The 17542-nt window shown below is 27.2% G+C and overlaps 1 protein-coding gene across 1 annotated transcript; it reads right to left on the bottom strand.

Annotated features, from left to right (window-relative positions):
* Positions 1-352: 352 nt before the first annotated feature.
* LOC137812080 (uncharacterized) lies at positions 353-1648 on the bottom strand. The gene has a single exon (XM_068613971.2). The coding sequence runs from the start codon at positions 1618-1620 to the stop codon at positions 532-534; it is 1089 nt and encodes a 362-aa protein (XP_068470072.1). The 5' UTR covers positions 1621-1648; the 3' UTR covers positions 353-531.
* Positions 1649-17542: the final 15894 nt, after the last annotated feature.

Consider the following 17542-nt stretch of genomic DNA (forward strand, 5'->3'; position numbering starts at 1 on the left):
TGGAAAAGGAAAGGTATAACAAAATGATGTTTATCACTCAACTTCAACAGTGTAGTGCTCCTCTCACTGTTTCAAAAATGGTATCTATGATCGTCTATGTTGGTAGGTAAGGCCAGTTGGACCACCAGAGAAGGTTTTAAAATTAGTAAATTTTGTTTCCTTTTATTGGTCTATGCTTCTCTTTCTCCTTCTCCCTAATCCTTGTGTTGCACTGGTTTAAAGAGAAAAACAACGCAGAAGATTGTTCCTTTTTTAGTGAGAAAAGCCAGAAACCACAACATGTTCATAGCAAAAGTTACATATGCTTTGATACTACATGCCATATTTCCAAATCATTACATAGACTGTGCAATTCCAAAAGCAAGATTTAATAAGATTACCACTAAGTAAAACCCCTCAATAAATTATTCTACTACCCTTTAACACTTTTTGTAATTTATAATGTAAAGCATAGTAAAACACCCACTGTGATGTGAATACTCCAAATCAAAAGCAAAATTAAGTCTTCACTGTGACACTGATGACAGAAGCTCAAGGCTCGAAGTCCTCCTGGTCATCTTCAAACTGCTCCTGGTTCTGATAACCTTCCATGGAGTTCTTATTCTCGTAGGAGTTCACATTATTGTTGCCAAAGTAACCCCTGTTGTTGGACCAATTCTCGGAGCTCACTCCCCTGGATGAACCACCATATTGTGTTGGGTTGTTGTACTTCTCAGAGTTAACGTCATAAAAGTATTTTCCACCCTCCACGAACCTCGTGTCACTTAAACCCTGCCTCTCGCTGTTGTAATTGTTGTTCACAGCTTTAGTTTTGTAGTACCTGTTGTTGGCATTGTCCTTGTTGCTGTTGTAGTAGTATCTCTCATTGGCAGCATTGTCGTTGTTGTTGCTGTAGTATCTCTCATTGGCAGCATTGTCGTTGTTGTTTTGATTTTCCATGGACTTGTACCCTCCTTCTGCATACTTTGTGTCACTCAATTCATTTTGCTTACCAAAGTCATCCTTGCTGTTGTAGTAGTAGTTGTTGTTCTGATTTTCCTTGGAGTTGTATCCTCCTTCAGAGTACTTTGAGTCACTCAATTCATTCTGCTTACCAAAAGCATCATTGTTGTTGTAGAAGTAGTTATTGTTCTGATTTTCCTTGGAGCTGTATCCTCCTTCTGTGAACTTTGTGTCGCTGAAATCATTCTGCTTTCCAAAAGCATCCTTGCTGTTGAAGCTGTGAAAGTTGTTGTTGTTGTTGTCCTCCTCAGTTGTGGTAGTTTTGTAAGGCTGGAAGGTGGTGGGGGTGGTGTAGGGGGCAGCATTAGTTGTTGTAGTGGAGGGAGGGTGCAGACCAGTCTCATGACCATATAGGCCATAACTGTTTTCTGTTTGTGGTAAGAAGACTGGCTGTTGTTGTTCTGGCTTGTTCAGTGAGGCTTCATTGTTGGTAATCTCTGTCTGTTTGAGGTTGTTGAGAGGGGTGACTTTGCTGAAGAACTGGCTTTCTCTGGCATGAAGTTGGAGGGAGAACAAAAGGGTTGTTAAGAACAGGAAAGGAATGAGTTTTGAGATGGGAGCCATAGGTGAGTGTGAAAGAGAGAAACTGATGAGTAGCTTTGGTTGTCCAAGTTTCATTATATAGAGGCTCTGCAACCTATGCTTCTCCCCTCTTTACTTTTCCACTCATCTATTGCAAATTGGAGTAGGGTTTTTCTGATGCTTGTGGTCCCCACACGCTGGAACTTTACCTTATTACTCATATTATATTACTCTCTCAGCCGGACTCACCCTCTTTATTTTGTTTGTGCAAAGCAACATCATTATTATTAATGTTGTTCAGCAAAAAATTCTGGTTTTCTTGTTAGGCTAATCCTGGTTCAGCTCAACATTTAATTAAGTGTATCATATTTCTTTACTTCTAAGTCACCCATCACTGATTAAAGTTTCATCATTGAATGTACAAATGCAAATGCTAAGTGGGGTAAATAATATGTAAAATCATTCTATATATATGCTAAGATTGTTAGCTTTTATTTTAAAAGTGAACAATATAAATAATTTTATAAAAATGAGAATGTAAAAACTTTATCAGCAAATGGAGATATCTGTTAAATTCATTAAACTATTAAATTATATTATACTTTTATCCTGTACTACGATGTAGGTGTAAATTTTATTTAGGCTTCTCAACATGTAAGTTTTCTTATTTAAACTTCTATCAATCTTCACAATAAATATTGACATTGATAGGATACAAATATAAATATTAATAATATTAAATTTTTTAAATTTGATACAAGGATAAAAAATATGTATTTTATTTAGAGTTTAGGGTTTGTTTCATATTTATTTTTAAAAAATTTATTAAAACAACATTACGTTTATTAGACAATTTACATATTTATTTTGAGTGTCCTCCTATTGAGTTCATTTCATTTGAAAAAAAAAAACATTTTAATGTTTAATTGTGTAAATTTTTAATTTATTAAGTAACATAAATAACTTATATTCTCTTATTTTTGTCTTCTTTGATTCTTGTTTCATTTAATTTGAAGAATCCTTCTTTTATTGTACAATTTTCCATTCTTTCTCAACCGTCTAACTTGTTTGATATTCACTAAGTATGTGTAAGGTACATTTCCTCTTAGTTTTTTACAAAAATAATAAACGTTGTTACATTGTGGTGATATTTTAATTACGTGTAATTATTTACTCTTATCTATAATTACTTTATATTTACATAGTTGTTATTTTACATTTTATTTTAATATTTATAGTTTCATATATTTGACATTGAAAAAAATAAAATATTGTTTTTACAAGATTAATAATATCATATTTATTTTGTTGTATTTTTTTATAAAGAAATTAATTAATATTTGAAACAAGATAAATACAAATAAACGATTTTAAATTAATTATTTGTTTTTTCATTTTTTTTATCTTGTTGACATTTAAGATTTGTTTGGTTTGTTGCATTATATGGACTCTTAGGTCCTGTTTATTTTTAGTGATATACTAAAGGATTAGGTAACCTATTTGGATATAGGAATTTGTGTAGAAGAGAAAAAGATGATAAATATATTTTTCCCAAAAATAGAGAGAAAGTCAGGAAAATCAACTCATGGTAGTTTTTCTAATTTTATCTATTTTTTTTAGAAGACAAGAGTAAATTTTTAATATTATATTTTACATTTTTAAAAAAAAATCAAAATACCTTAACAATTCTCACATTACTTACAAAATTCAATATATTTTTCTCACTTATCCACTCTAACATTTTCTCTTTAATTTCACATATTCATCTTCAAATCCTCGTACTTTTCCTTCTAAATTCAAACACAATCTTAAAGAGAAAAGAATTAGAAAATATCATTGTTTTGATGAGAAAGAAAAATAATATATATTTGCACAATTTGTGTCCAACTTGGAGAGACTAATAAATGGTGAAAAAGTGAGTTTGGTACAAATTCTCAAAATTTTCCTTTTTCATTTGCATATTTTTTTCACATTTTCTTTTTTATGGGAGTAAAATGGATTATGGATTAAATATATTCAATTATAAACCTATTTAATACCAAAACCAACTTCTAGTAAGAAGACCAATTTTTTTATTTAACATAAAATATCATGAAGTGCATTTTATTCATTATTTAAAAAATAAAATATATAATTTTTTAACTACTTACAAAATTTTAATTTATTATTTTCTTAATTTAAATAATAATACTTTTCATACTATTCTTATTTTCTCTTTTATTTTTCAATGTCTCATCTTCTATTTCTTAATCCAAATAAAATATTAATGTCCAATTATATTATTTTCTCTATAAAAAAAATATATTTTTCAAGCATGATTGGTAAGAAATTACTTGAAGAGACATGTTATATTTATATTAGAAGATAAATTTTATTCAATAATATCCCTTCAGTAGTCACGTTAGTTTTAATTATCTCCTCTTGTTTGTTTTCAATAAAAAATTTCAAAAAAATTGTCATTGGAGTAAAAAAATAAATTTGTGAGTGATTGTGCAAATATCACCAAACATGACCTATAGAGAGGAATAGGAATAGGTTTTTTTTATACAGTGGTGTAATTTTCATATTAAATTTAATAAATAAATATATTTTTTAAAATTACACAATTAAATAAGTCATAAAAATAATTTTAAAATAGTTATTCTAATAATAAATAAATTTTAAATATAAACTATTAAAAATTTAATTTAAATTTAACTTAATCTCGTAATTAAAATTAACTCGAATTATATATTTTTTACTTTCAAACAAATACCCACTTGTGATTTTGTTGTTATTAGAATAGTTACTACCAAGCACATGCTTCAATTTCTTTTGTTTTTTTTTTTAAATTGTGTGGTCGTACGTTTTTCAATTTTTTTTTTGGTGAAGTTGTGCTTGTAAATATGACTTCTATTTTTTTAAGTTTTTTTTTATTTTTATAAATTTAAATAATATATTTAATTATTTATTTATATGATAATTGAATGTATTTTGGATAATTTAAATATTAATATAGTTAAATATATGTAAATTAATTTGTCTAAAAAAATTAAATATTAATTTAATTAATTAATTAATGAAATTATTTATGTTAACTGAAATTTTGAAAAATTTAAAACAATGTCACTAAAATATATAATATCGTTAAAATAATTAAAATAAAAAGCAAAATAAATATGTAAGAAATTATTTATGATTATCTATATGAAATTTTGTCCTACTATAACCTAACGATCTTATTTTTTAAATTTATAAAAATTTAAAATATGAAAAATAAACAAAGAATAAGGAAATACAAGAAAAATTAGAAGTTGTGAGGAAGCACAATTTAAAAAAAATAAAAAAAAATTGAAATTTTTTATACCAAGACTTCAACATAAATCATAAATCAGATTTTTGTATACAATTTAAAAATTATAACAAAATTAATAAACGTACTTCGGAACAAAATTAACAAAATTACGCAATCGTATAATATTTTTAAAATTTGATCATTTATATAATTTGCAATCAAAATTACACCAATTATATATAAAAAAAAATCATAGGGATATATGTCCGAAAAGAAAGTGTAGTATTTTAGGGTTTGGGAGCAAAGTAATGATAATGACACCCTATGACCCTGCCAAAGAAAATCCCAATGCAGATTATTACTGATAGTTGGAACCCAAGCATGTCATGGTGTGATGAAAAAGTTGAAGCTTGGAAGATGATTATAGGGGTAGAAGGGTAATATGAAAATTAGAGGGGTGGGGGAGTAATGAGTAATTACGCGTGATTTGTGGAGTGGGTGGGTCTTCAAAACTCAAAATAATGAATGCCATTTGGTACACACACCATGTGCCCTCTTTGCTTTTCATTCCTCTTTTTCACCTCACTCTTTTTCCTCAAACTGCATATAAACCATAGCCACAATATTACATCCAAAACTTCATTGATGAGTTCATTCCTAATTTTTTATATAAATTTGTTGAAGACATAAATATATCGGAATTTCTATCCTTAAAATAACACAATGCTATTAAAATAAAGTGTCGAACTAGTGTTTGGAAGAGTCTATGTTTAGGTGAGGCATGTGAATATTAAAGAGGGTGAATGTGATGCTACTAAATTTTCTTGATTCATCTCATACAAAAGGCGTGTAAGTTGGGAATCAGCTTCTAATTGATTTGGTTGCAGTGGCCAGAAATGGGAAAAGAAAAATCCGAGTAGGTTGCCTCCACAATCTTCCACGTTCTGGTTGGAAGTTTCAAGTTTCAATCCAAATCTGAATTTTTTTTTGTAATATGAGAAATTTTGTTTTTCTTGTGACGTTTTGCTTAACACTTACCTCTTCCTAGTTAGATAAAAGGTAATAAAAGAAATTGGGATAGCTACTGTTAAGTTAAACCAGAGAAATGCAGAAAGAGAAAAGGAGAAAGTGATGGTAAGAAACTTCCATGTCTCATTCGTGCGTCCGTAGAACTGTGCCTGATCCACACCCAAGATCTATTTTGATTATATAATCCTGGTTGTTCATCATTTTATAAAGTAAAAGTGTAAAGTTCAATTCATCCAAATTAAAAGGAAAAGAGATTAAAGTTCAACTACTTGACTAGTCTAAAGCCCACCACAAAAAAGAAGAGTAAATTGGTTACAATGTGTTGACATGGATAAACATTTCATTTGTTAAATTAATGGCCTTCAAAATACTAAGAAAGTTAAATACTGTAAGTATGAAAATTAAAATGTTACTAACAGTGAAAATTAAATATCAAAACTATTAGGGATGAAAATTGTTAGGAAATGAACTTTAAGCCTAACTCAACTCCATAAAACTGGTTCATAGGATTGAGATTTGCATCCACTTATATACAATGAAATATCCTAATTTCTAGTTGACGTGGGATTTCAAAAATATTTGAATTTTGTACTAAAGTTTGAAATTAGTAAATATCCTCATAGCTCGTAAGTTAGGGGATCTTAACATATAAAGATTATTATAGTTCCAACTATCTTCATTGAATTACATTGGAGGATTTTCTTCTTCTACTTTTCTGCAATTTATTTGTTTTAGTAATTTGCTTTCTGCATTTTGTTGCTTTTTTTACTGTCAAATTTTGAGTAATATATCTTTTATTTTTAAAGATGTTTGTAAATATTTCATTTATAAGAAATTAACAGATAAACTCATAATAAGAAATAAGGAACAATCTATCAAGATGAAATATTTCCATTCTTTTCCAGAGAAACAATTATACTAATGAGTGATGGTTTATTGATCATAATTATTTTAGTTTTAAACTTTTCCATTCATTATATTAAAAGGACCTTTAGTGGATCACATATTTACTATCAATGGTTTACTAGTCACCAATATTTTAAACCTATTTTTGGCTTGAAGCTATTACAATATATTTTTGGATTATCACTAAAATCGATTTATCCTATATAAGAGTTGATAAGATTTTTGTAAAAAAAAATCGATTTTATTCTAAAGAATACTAAAATATTACAAGAATAATAACTGAAAAAAATTTATTTAAATTAGTTTTCCTATTATTGATAAATAGTTTCTAAATTTTGTATCTAATTAGCTACCAAAATCTTAACTATTAACTTTAAAATAAAATGATTTGTAACTAATTAAATATCAATTTAAAAATTATTTATTAACAATAAAAACTAATTTAAATATCAATAATATTTTAATATCTAAAATAATATTTAATTTAATCAATATAATAATTAATTATTTTTTATCTTTAAAATTAATTTTTATTTAATGATTTTTTAATAGTAGTTAAATCAACTCTATATAGATGATAAAAGACTCTGAAAAGATTGATCATCTGATGATATAAATAGGTTAATATATGAAACTAAAGTCTAACTCTCTCTACATGTAACACTATATACAAATTGTATATGAAAATTTTCTTTTCTTTATTCTAAGTTTATAAAACTTTCTAATTATTTAGTGTTTCATATAATCATGAACACAAAATGCATGTAATTGTTCATGACAATATTCCCTTTCCCATAACATTATTTGTAAATGAAAAACTAATATCACAAGTGCATAATGAAGGTAAGACCACATGCTTTTTAATGAACTCAAACCTTTTTAAATAACTGAAATAATGTGTCAACTATTTAATTACCTTAAAGACATTTATACAAATTTATGAATTAAGTACTACTCACTTTTTTTTATCAGCATTAAGTACTAACTACTCACTAGTGTCGATATCACATACACTCCTCCATTTAATGTCGATAAAAGAAATCCATACATATAGTAGATATGTATTTAGAAAATTATTTAAATACTCGTTACAATTTTATTCATAAATATTCGTGAGCCAGATATTTTTGCTATCTATTCTCCTATATATACAATTTAAATTTTGCACACTACTATAGTGATAAACCTTATGGTTGTCTCAACTCAATGCTTAAGTAAATGTTAATGGGTTTTTAACATGAGTTATCAATAACTTCTTTGCAATTTTGTTGTAGTGAAACTTTTATTTGATGAATGAATTTGGAGTGATTAATGGTGTGACTTTGTACTCTAACTAATCAAATTTATTTAAATGGACTCAAAGAGGTACAACTTTCTGAGTAAACAATGTATCAATAACCCAAAGAGACTATTTATATAACTTCTCTCAAAGAAGCCACCTCAACATGGAAACAATTTTACCTACCCTTTTGTTAAATCAAATCAATGTTTATTCTCTTAATTATTTAATAAATGAAGATTTTTTTTTTAAAATTTCTTCAATACAATTTAAGCGTAACAAGAAATTATTTATTTTTTATTTTATTTATAAATAATATTATTAAGCGTAACAAGAATTTGTAAATCACTATAGTTTTTTTCTATAAATTAAATTCATTTTTAAAAAAAAATTCAAAACTTAAGTTTTTAACATATACATTTTACATTTAATTAATATTTATTTATCATCAATTAAAATTTTCTTTATTAGATTGCATTTCCTTTTAATATTTTTTACTTCATAATATATTTTATAGTTTCCATGAATGATAAATACTTATATATTTGTTAGCAATAAATAATAATAAAAGAAGGAACCGGAGACCAATTATTCATTTGTAAATTATTAATATTAATATTCTCTTGAATTGAATTTTTACATTTATGAAAAGAAGTACTTATTTCTCTTTTTACAAAGTATTGAATAAGTTGAGCTTATTAAAAATATATAAATAATTATAAAAACATATAAATTTTCCACATGTATGGAAAATCATTCTTTTTAAGAGAATAACAAAAGAAAATTATTATTTTTTGTATCATATATAACAGTAGAAGATAAAGAATTTGATAATATTGCATCAAGTAACATAACAGAGACCACTCAGTTAATTAGTATCCTAAACACACTAATTTGACCAGTGATTCAAGCCCTTGATTTTCTCTTGAAATAAATAAGAAATCAATGAAATGAAACATCAAAACATTGCATGCAATAAATCAGCACAAAATCAGGCAACAAGGTAGTATGAAAGTGCTCCACATGTGTGTGTTTTTTTATTTTCATTTTAGTATTATTATCTTTTGCAGTTTGATGTGGAAGAATTCCCTTCTTCAAAGTTCACACATAAACTTGTCTCTTTTTCCTAATTTTGTTTTTTTCCTTTAACCCTTTATTCTTCTTGGATGAAGAGAAGTTGAATGCGCAATTGACGGAACTTCCATTACTTTCTGTTATCTTTTCAAAGGAATAAATTATAGAAAAGTAAAAGAAATATGAAGGCTGGTGGAAGAGAAAGTTAAGTCAAAGAGGAAGATTGCAGGCACTTGTACACTATTTTATTTTTATAATTATATACAAATTCTAACATATTAAAGTTTGCATTATAGAAAAACTTGTAATTCAAATTCTTTTGTCAAACCTTTGTTGGAACACTCACCCAAAAGCTTTTGTTAAATTTAAAATAAATTCTCATTGCTTGTCATTCTCAAGTAAGTAATCAAACACAACTTACATGGTTACCTAAAACAAACACCATTTCCATCTACCAACAATGACAAGTTCATTGTTAATCATCATGGATATATTCATTTTATAATTCAATGATCAGGATTTTGTAAAGAGTTTTTATAATAATAATAAAAAATGGGTCTCCGTAATTATTATATTTACAACATTTTTTGGTAATTATATTTAAAATATAAAATTATTTAGGGTTTAGGGTTTAGGGATAATAAACATTTTTTTATTATGTTTATTTTACTAATATTTTGATATTTCACTTTTAAATAAAATTATATATATAATGTTAAAGATATATATCATGTTAAGTTTGTTAAAAATTTTGATCTTTAACCATTAGGAAAAATAATATTGTAGTAAAATATCCATGATTATCATCAAGGACTAAAACCGCCAATATGTGCTTTCAATTTTTTGTTCAACCTATTTATATGCAAATAATAAAATAGGTTAAGTAAATTTAATTCAGTTGCACTTAAAATTAAGGAGAAAATACACTTACTTTTCCTTTGATTATGATGAATGATGTTGAATCAAGTGGTGTTCAATGTTTTGAAGAATCCAAATCCTTTGAAGGATGTTAAAGCCTCTGCTTTGCTTGGTGTTGCTGTGCTGGTTTAAGCTTTGTTCTGGGGTAGTTTAATGTTGTAATCCACCCTTAGATTAAATCTCAAGCAATTAGCATCTCAATCTTTATCAAAGTAAAATGTTTTTCAAACTTAGTTGAAACAACTTATTGTTTTGTCGAAACAACCGATTGTTTACACTTAGGTGTTTTGAGAAAGTTTAGAACTAAGATTTGATAACAAACTATATCCTTGAATATATTCTGAAAAACTGTTTTTAAGGATCAAGAATCTTGAGACAAAGTTTAGAACTAAGAGTTTTTCAAAGAATTCTGAGATTGCTAAAGAGTTGAGAGATTGATCAAGGTGCTGGAATAGGATTCTACTTGTATTGATTTCAGATATTCATCTGCAACAAGTGTAATCTTTGTAAACTGCTGAACAATTCGTTTGTGTGTTTTTACTGAGATTGGTTGTGTGTTCTTTTGGTGTTCAAGATCCCAGGATTCTGAGAATACTGGATGTAGCTCTGGGTTTGGAGTGAAGCAGTATAAACAACTGTGTACAATTTCTCTATCCCTATCTCTTTAAATTCAGTTTTGTCATTTTGAGACTGGTATAAACAACCGATTGTTTCGTTAAAACAACCGATTGTTTTTCCAGCTTTGTGCTTTTGCTGTTTGTTTTTGAAAAACTGAATCCTTAATCAAGGTTCTATCAAAAAAATTTCATTCTAAGTTTAAAAGTTTTCAAAAATCCTTCTTAAACAATTCACCCAATCTCGTTTAAGACCACATATTCTAACAAATGATACTCAAATCCCTTTAGTATATATATACACACATTTTTTATATTTTAATAAACTAATACTCACGCCTTGTGTAGTTTCTAAATAAATATTTGCATATTTTAATAAAATGACATTCATCTCTTTTATTTTATTTAAAAACAACATATTCACTAAAATTTAAATAAAAAACTATGAAAAAATTGGAAGTAAAATTATTTAGTTATAGGTGCTCTATTTTTTTTTAAATGACGTTCATGTGATAATTTATAAAGCAAGAAATTCATATTCGAATCATGTGTAAACATTTGTCGGAATTAAGGAGAAGTACACTATCACACAAGTGAGATTATAAAGAGTTAAGAAAAAATTGTTAAAGACTAACAAAAGATAACACACTCTAATTTTAAAATAGTTGGAAATATGTAAATTCCTATAACCATTTTATGAGACAAACATGATGTTTTGCTCAACCCATCCCACTACAAACTTGTAGTTTATGAAAATTTGAAAAATTCAGTTTATTATAGAAGATATTTGTTTGGTGAAGATGTCCCTCTAAAAAGAAATGACTTGAAGCATGAAGAAAAGTTTCAAAAATATTGTTGCATTAACTTTTAGAATAATTTTATAAATTATTGCGTTAAAAAATTGAATCTTTTTACTTATGAAGTCAAAACTAACAAAGTGATAGAAAGTTAAAAATGTTGTTTGAAGAATATGCAAAAACATTGTCAATCCTATGTGTTTCATTTTCACTCACCTAATGAATTCATCTTTATGTCTCACTTAAATACCAAAGTGAGACCAAAAGATCAAAGCTTATTTCGATAAAAAGTTTAGGCTAATTGTTTTCATTATTTATTGTTTTGTTTTGAAAGATAATATGTAATGCATAAGATTTTAAAATGTATCAGAATAAATTTAAATTTGTCATTGACAAAAATAAAACATAAATCAACAGTAGATAAAGATGTCATTGAAGAATTTGATATACTTGAATATTAGCATTAATGAGAGAAAGTTTCCTATAGTTTCTATAATATAATATCATTTAAACCGTATGAGGGGCATTACTAGTTGCTTGTGGATTGCATAAAAAGTGAGTTTTCTTTTCATCTATTATCAAAATAACCAATTTAAAAAACGCCTAAGGTAAAAAGTAAGTATTTTTTTTTAAGCTGGCTCTATATTTATAGCATATCCCTAAACTTGTAAATTTTTAATAGTTATATTATATATTTCCAAATAGTATATAGACCCAAGTATTACATATATATAAATTCAAAATATGCTTGATAAACAATAAATAACACATAAATTAATAAAATCAACTTAAAATACTTCATGTTCCAAACTATAATCTTGTAAACATTTAGAAAGAAGAAAATGTTTAGAAAATATTACAATATACAACTTATCCTAGCTCATTGAGTCTGAATCCTTCCATAGTCTCTTTTAATAGCTCTTCAGTGTCACTAACTACAACAACATATAATAATAAGTCACTTTAAAAGCTTATAAAATGTAGTTGGAATTATCAAATTGGTGGGTTGGAATACACCCACTTTGAAAGAACTAACCACACAGTCGCACTATACAATTTGTTCATGAAAAAACAAAAAACAAAAATAGTTGGTAGTTGGATTTTGTAGAAATTATTGTTAATCATTTATCTACGTCTTATACAAATCCTGGCGATGTAATCAATTAAATGGTAACTTGATTGATTTTCTTTACTTTGGTTATCCAATCACTTACAAGATAATTAATTATTTCTTAATACAATTAATTATTTATTAATGGGTAAGGTTTTCTATGCAAAGTTCATTATAATGAAGCATGAGAAGAAACAAAAAGCTGAAATTTTACCCAATCCCATGCCTAATGCTCTGTTTTTGTATTACTTTATTTGCCCCCACAAGCCATTTAAAAATAACATACTTAAGACTTAGGGATGAGTATATCATGGACAAAAGCATAATATAAAAAATGGTCAATGGTATGCAAATACAATTTAACACATCAATATACAATAATAAAAACTTGGGCAAATAACTAAATAGATGACAAACACACACAACTTGTATTCTAAATCTCATGACATAGATAAATGGACATAGAAAAATGGGTCCCAATTAAATCCCGAATGAAAGTACATATTGTATATATATGCACTCAAACATCATGCATTCTCAAGAAAATATAAGAGATGTTGTTAGACATGCACCATGAGCCATAATAATTAATTGTTAGAAAGTTACACATTGGTGGAGCTTAGTGGTATGTGAGCAGGTTTTGATCCTCCCAATTTCTTTTAAAATTTTAGTATATTTTATATATTTGACAAAGAAAGGGTTTAACACACTTCACCATTATTTTAAAGACATTGTGTTTCTCTTAACTCTAAACAACAACTAGGACATATTATAATTAAAACACCAAGTATTTATATAATTTTCCTAAAAATCAAATTTTTGTGTAGACCTGCACTAAATCGCTTCATCGAGAAGTAGGAGTAACTCAAAGATAGTGTAGCTGGAAAACAACAATAATTTCACATAGTGAAGTAAAATCTGAAGTCGAAATAATATATAAAATATCACGAGACAATGTATGAGAGTAAATATAGTTGAATTCATGTGTTATAATTTTCTTAGAAAATTAGTTTTGAATTAGGGTTTATCGAGAAGGAGGAGTTTGTGAAGAGGTTGTTTATTTAAAGAATGATTGTAAACTAGAGGGAGAATAATTGTAAATAAAGAAAGTAGTTAAGGACTTCAACACTATGAGGAAGAATTCATGACAGGTATAATGAGACTCGAATCAATTTATATAAAAGATTATGTTACCTTCAACTTCAAACATTAAGGAAACAATTATTTGATGTGTTTTCTATTTTATTTTATTTTTTTCATTTTTTTTTTCATTTTCATTCTTACTAAGATTCAAATTCCTATCTAACATTTGTATGGTTTTCTTTAACTTTCTCCTTTTTTTTCATTTTATTTCTTATCAAATAACTTAAAAATTATCTCACATGTTTTTCACTTATTTTTTATTTTATTTTTTTATTGAACCAAACAAACACAACGGTTTGTTAGATCTAGTGAAAAAGGGAACGAATTTTTGTGAAAGAAAAAAATATGGAAAATTTATCTTTCTATTATTTGGAATTATTCATTAAAGTTAGGAAAGAAAGTATTAGTATGAGTTCCACTCAAATATTTTTTTTAAATTAAAAAGAAAAGAAATAAGGGTATTTTAAAGGATAAACATAAATTTGATCTCTTATTTAGGATATTTATTGTATTTTATAAATATTTTTTCTTATCATTAGAACTTCACATTCTAGTTTTAGACAATTGGATGACTTGTCTAGTGAGATTTAGTTATTCTAATAATTTTAATGATAATAAAAAATAAATTTAAAATTCAAAATATTCTTTCCTGTAGTCATGGTTTTTTGCCTTTCCATTATTTAGGAGTGCATATCTTTGTTGGTGCTCCAAAGTGTCGGTTTCTTCAACCTTTGGCTGATAAAGTTAAATTGAAGCTAGCATCTTGGAAAGGTAAATCTCTTAGCATGATGGGTCAAATTCAGCTGGTCAATACAGTGATTACTAGATCTCTAGCTTATAGTTTTAATATGTATAAGTGGCCTGTTTCACTTATTAAGCAAGTTGAGCAGTGGTGTCGGAATTATATTTGGACTGGTGATATTCTGAAAAAAGGTATTGCTACCGTTAATTGGGGGAATATTTGTTCACCTCTTGAGGATGGAGGCTTGAATATCATTAATCTTCATCATGAAAATAATGCATATCTTCTTAAGCTTGCTTGGAACTTTGCTTATAGCGACAAACCTTGGTCTTTACTCTTGAAGGCCAGGGTTCTTAAATCAAAATATGAATTTCGAACAGTTTATAGATCTTCCTCTCTCTGGCCTGGAATTAAGCAATTTTATTCTACCATACTTGACTATACTTATTGGACTGTTGGTACAGGTTCTTTTATTAATTTCTGGAATGATAAATGGTGCTCTACTACTTCTTTAGCAAATATTGCAGGGTTATCTGATGGTGTTAGCATTCCGGATACAGTCTCTCAATTTTGGACAGGTTGTGATTGGAATATTCCCTTCTCTTTACAGCAGATGCCTCTTTTTTTTAATCATATCATGATTAGAGAGGAACAGGATATTCCTAATTGGATTCTAAATGAGTCTGGTCGTTTCACTCTTAAATCGGCTAGGACTTTTTTCTTGGAACCAGGAGTTCCAGGTGGTTGGGGTAAATTCATTTGGTCTTCATCTATTCCGCCTTCCAAAACTCTAGTACTCTGGAAAAATTTTCATGGGCGACTTCCTACAGATCAACATATTCAGAATAAGGGTTTGCATATATGTTCTATGTGTTCGCTTTGTGAAAAGCAAGAGGAATCTATTCAACATCTATTTTTTGAATGTTCTAACGCATTGCATATTTGGAGTTGGGTACGACAAATTTTTCTTACTTCTCATTTCTCTAATAAGGATGATCTACTTTCTTTTATTAAGAGTGATGGTAGTCCTTTGGTTAAATTGATTAAGCTTGCGGTGATAACCTTTTCTATATGGATGATATGGCGTATGAGGAATTATGCTAGATTTCAGGATAAGATTGGGGTTTCTAAGGCTATTTCGATAATTAAAGATTTAACTTGTCTAGTGGGAAATTCGTCTAAAGCTTCAATGAAGAATGATATGTTGGACTTCAACATGATTAAGTTTTTCGGTATTAAGACTCGTAGTGGTAAAGTTCTTCGTCCTCTTCCTATTAGATGGGAATTTCCTTCACCGGGCTGGGTCAAAATTAATATTGATGGGGCTGCTAGGGGGTATCCTGGTCTTGCTACTTGTTGAGGTATTTTTCGTGGGAGTATGGGAGAATTTATTGGTGCTTTTTCAGCGTTTCTTGAAGTTCAAACTGCTTTGGTTGCTGAGTTTTATGGAGTTATACATGCTATGGAGGAAGCTCAAAAAATGGGACTTACTAATGTCTGGCTTGAATGTGATTCTGCCTTGGTTTGTGCTGCGTTTACTGCTAGGACTAATGTTCCGTGGATGCTTCAGAATCGATGGAATACTTGTCTTAATTTTTGTGGGACAATCAGGTTTAGGGTAACTCATATTTTTCGTGAAGGGAATACGTGTGCTGATAAGTTGGCTAATTTAGGATTTATTCATAGAGAATCTTTTCATTGGTATAATAGACTCTCAGCTAGTCTGTTCTTAGAATTCTTTATGAATAGGTATAATCTATCTATGTATCGTTTGTTTGTGTTAACATATGGGTTTTGGTCTAGTCCCCCCATATTTTTGTTTTTTCTTTTTTTTTCTTTTTTTAATAATATTTTTTTTTTCATGTGATGACAGATGATTGTTGTTACTTGAGGTGTCAGCTTAGCTGAGATGTCAAGTTACATAGTGATGCCTAACACGAAAACTTTATAAAAAAAAAAAAAAGAATAAATTTTATATATACTAATAATTTACATGTTTTTAATGAAATAAATATAAAGACTATAATAGTTTGGTTATCTTATAATTTATATTGCTTTTAAATGACATTTGATCTTCAATCAGCATTGTTGAGTAAGTTGAAGACCGACAAACAATATACGACTCCGTCGTAACTATAAAATCCTATTGAAATTCTTCAAGGTGTTTCTCGTCAACTGTTAACACCTAACGGGGTGAAAAACAATGTTCACGTTATATTGTCATATTATATGTTAATAAGAATGTTAACCTGTAAATAACTTTAATATTCAATTTCATTTCTTATTTCATTTACTTTGTATTTGGTATTTTATGCATCCAAAGCACACAAGATTTCTCCACAAAAAATCTTTGGTTATTGGACAGTATTTTTATAACTATTTTATAAATCCGTCGAGCTTTAACATATTTTGAGATTCTACCCATCCAAATGAAACAACTTCCATTTTTTTTCTGGCAAATAAAACACACGATGATCACTCTTTAATTTCGAAATGTATTTTTTATATTTTAAAATGAACATTTCAAAATGTACTTTTATATTTTAAAATAGTCATTCTGAAATTAAATGTATATTAATTATATTCTAGATATTTTATTTGCATAATTGTCTTCATTCGGAAATAGGTATTCTAAAATATAAAACAAAAGTTAAAATGAGGGTGTGCATTGGATAAATTTGAAATTTGCTTTTTACTTAAATTAAAAAGTGATTTTTCTTCTTGTACACTAATAGTTCTTCTGCATATCATGAATCTTAAAAAGTATTAAAAATATTCCTCGCTATTACAATTCAAGTTTTATGAAAATAAAAGACGAGATATAAATGTAATGAAGAGAAGCAAGCATGATATTATTTCTGAATTTATTTTTATTAAATAAATTTAACTAACACAAATATTTTAATAAAATAAAATAATAATAATTAATAATAAAATATGTATTTATTTATAAAAAAATATTATTTATATTTAATATAAAAGATTTTCTAATTATAACTTTTAAATTTATGAATATTTAAATTATTTACTTTTATATAACAATTGAAATTTTTTACATATATTCAAAATTTTGCATTTACATGTAAATTATTTTTTCGTCAAATAATTTGTATATTTTTTTAGAAATTAAT

The sequence above is a fragment of the Phaseolus vulgaris genome, chromosome 2, assembly GCF_051622355.1.
Source record: "Phaseolus vulgaris cultivar YP4 chromosome 2, ASM5162235v1, whole genome shotgun sequence".
NCBI classification, from domain to species: domain Eukaryota; kingdom Viridiplantae; phylum Streptophyta; class Magnoliopsida; order Fabales; family Fabaceae; genus Phaseolus; species Phaseolus vulgaris.

What these genes read in the sequence shown, in the direction of transcription:
- LOC137812080 (XM_068613971.2), bottom strand. Translation starts at nt 1,620, where the DNA reads ATGAAACTTGGACAACCAAAGCTACTCATCAGTTTCTCTCTTTCACAC.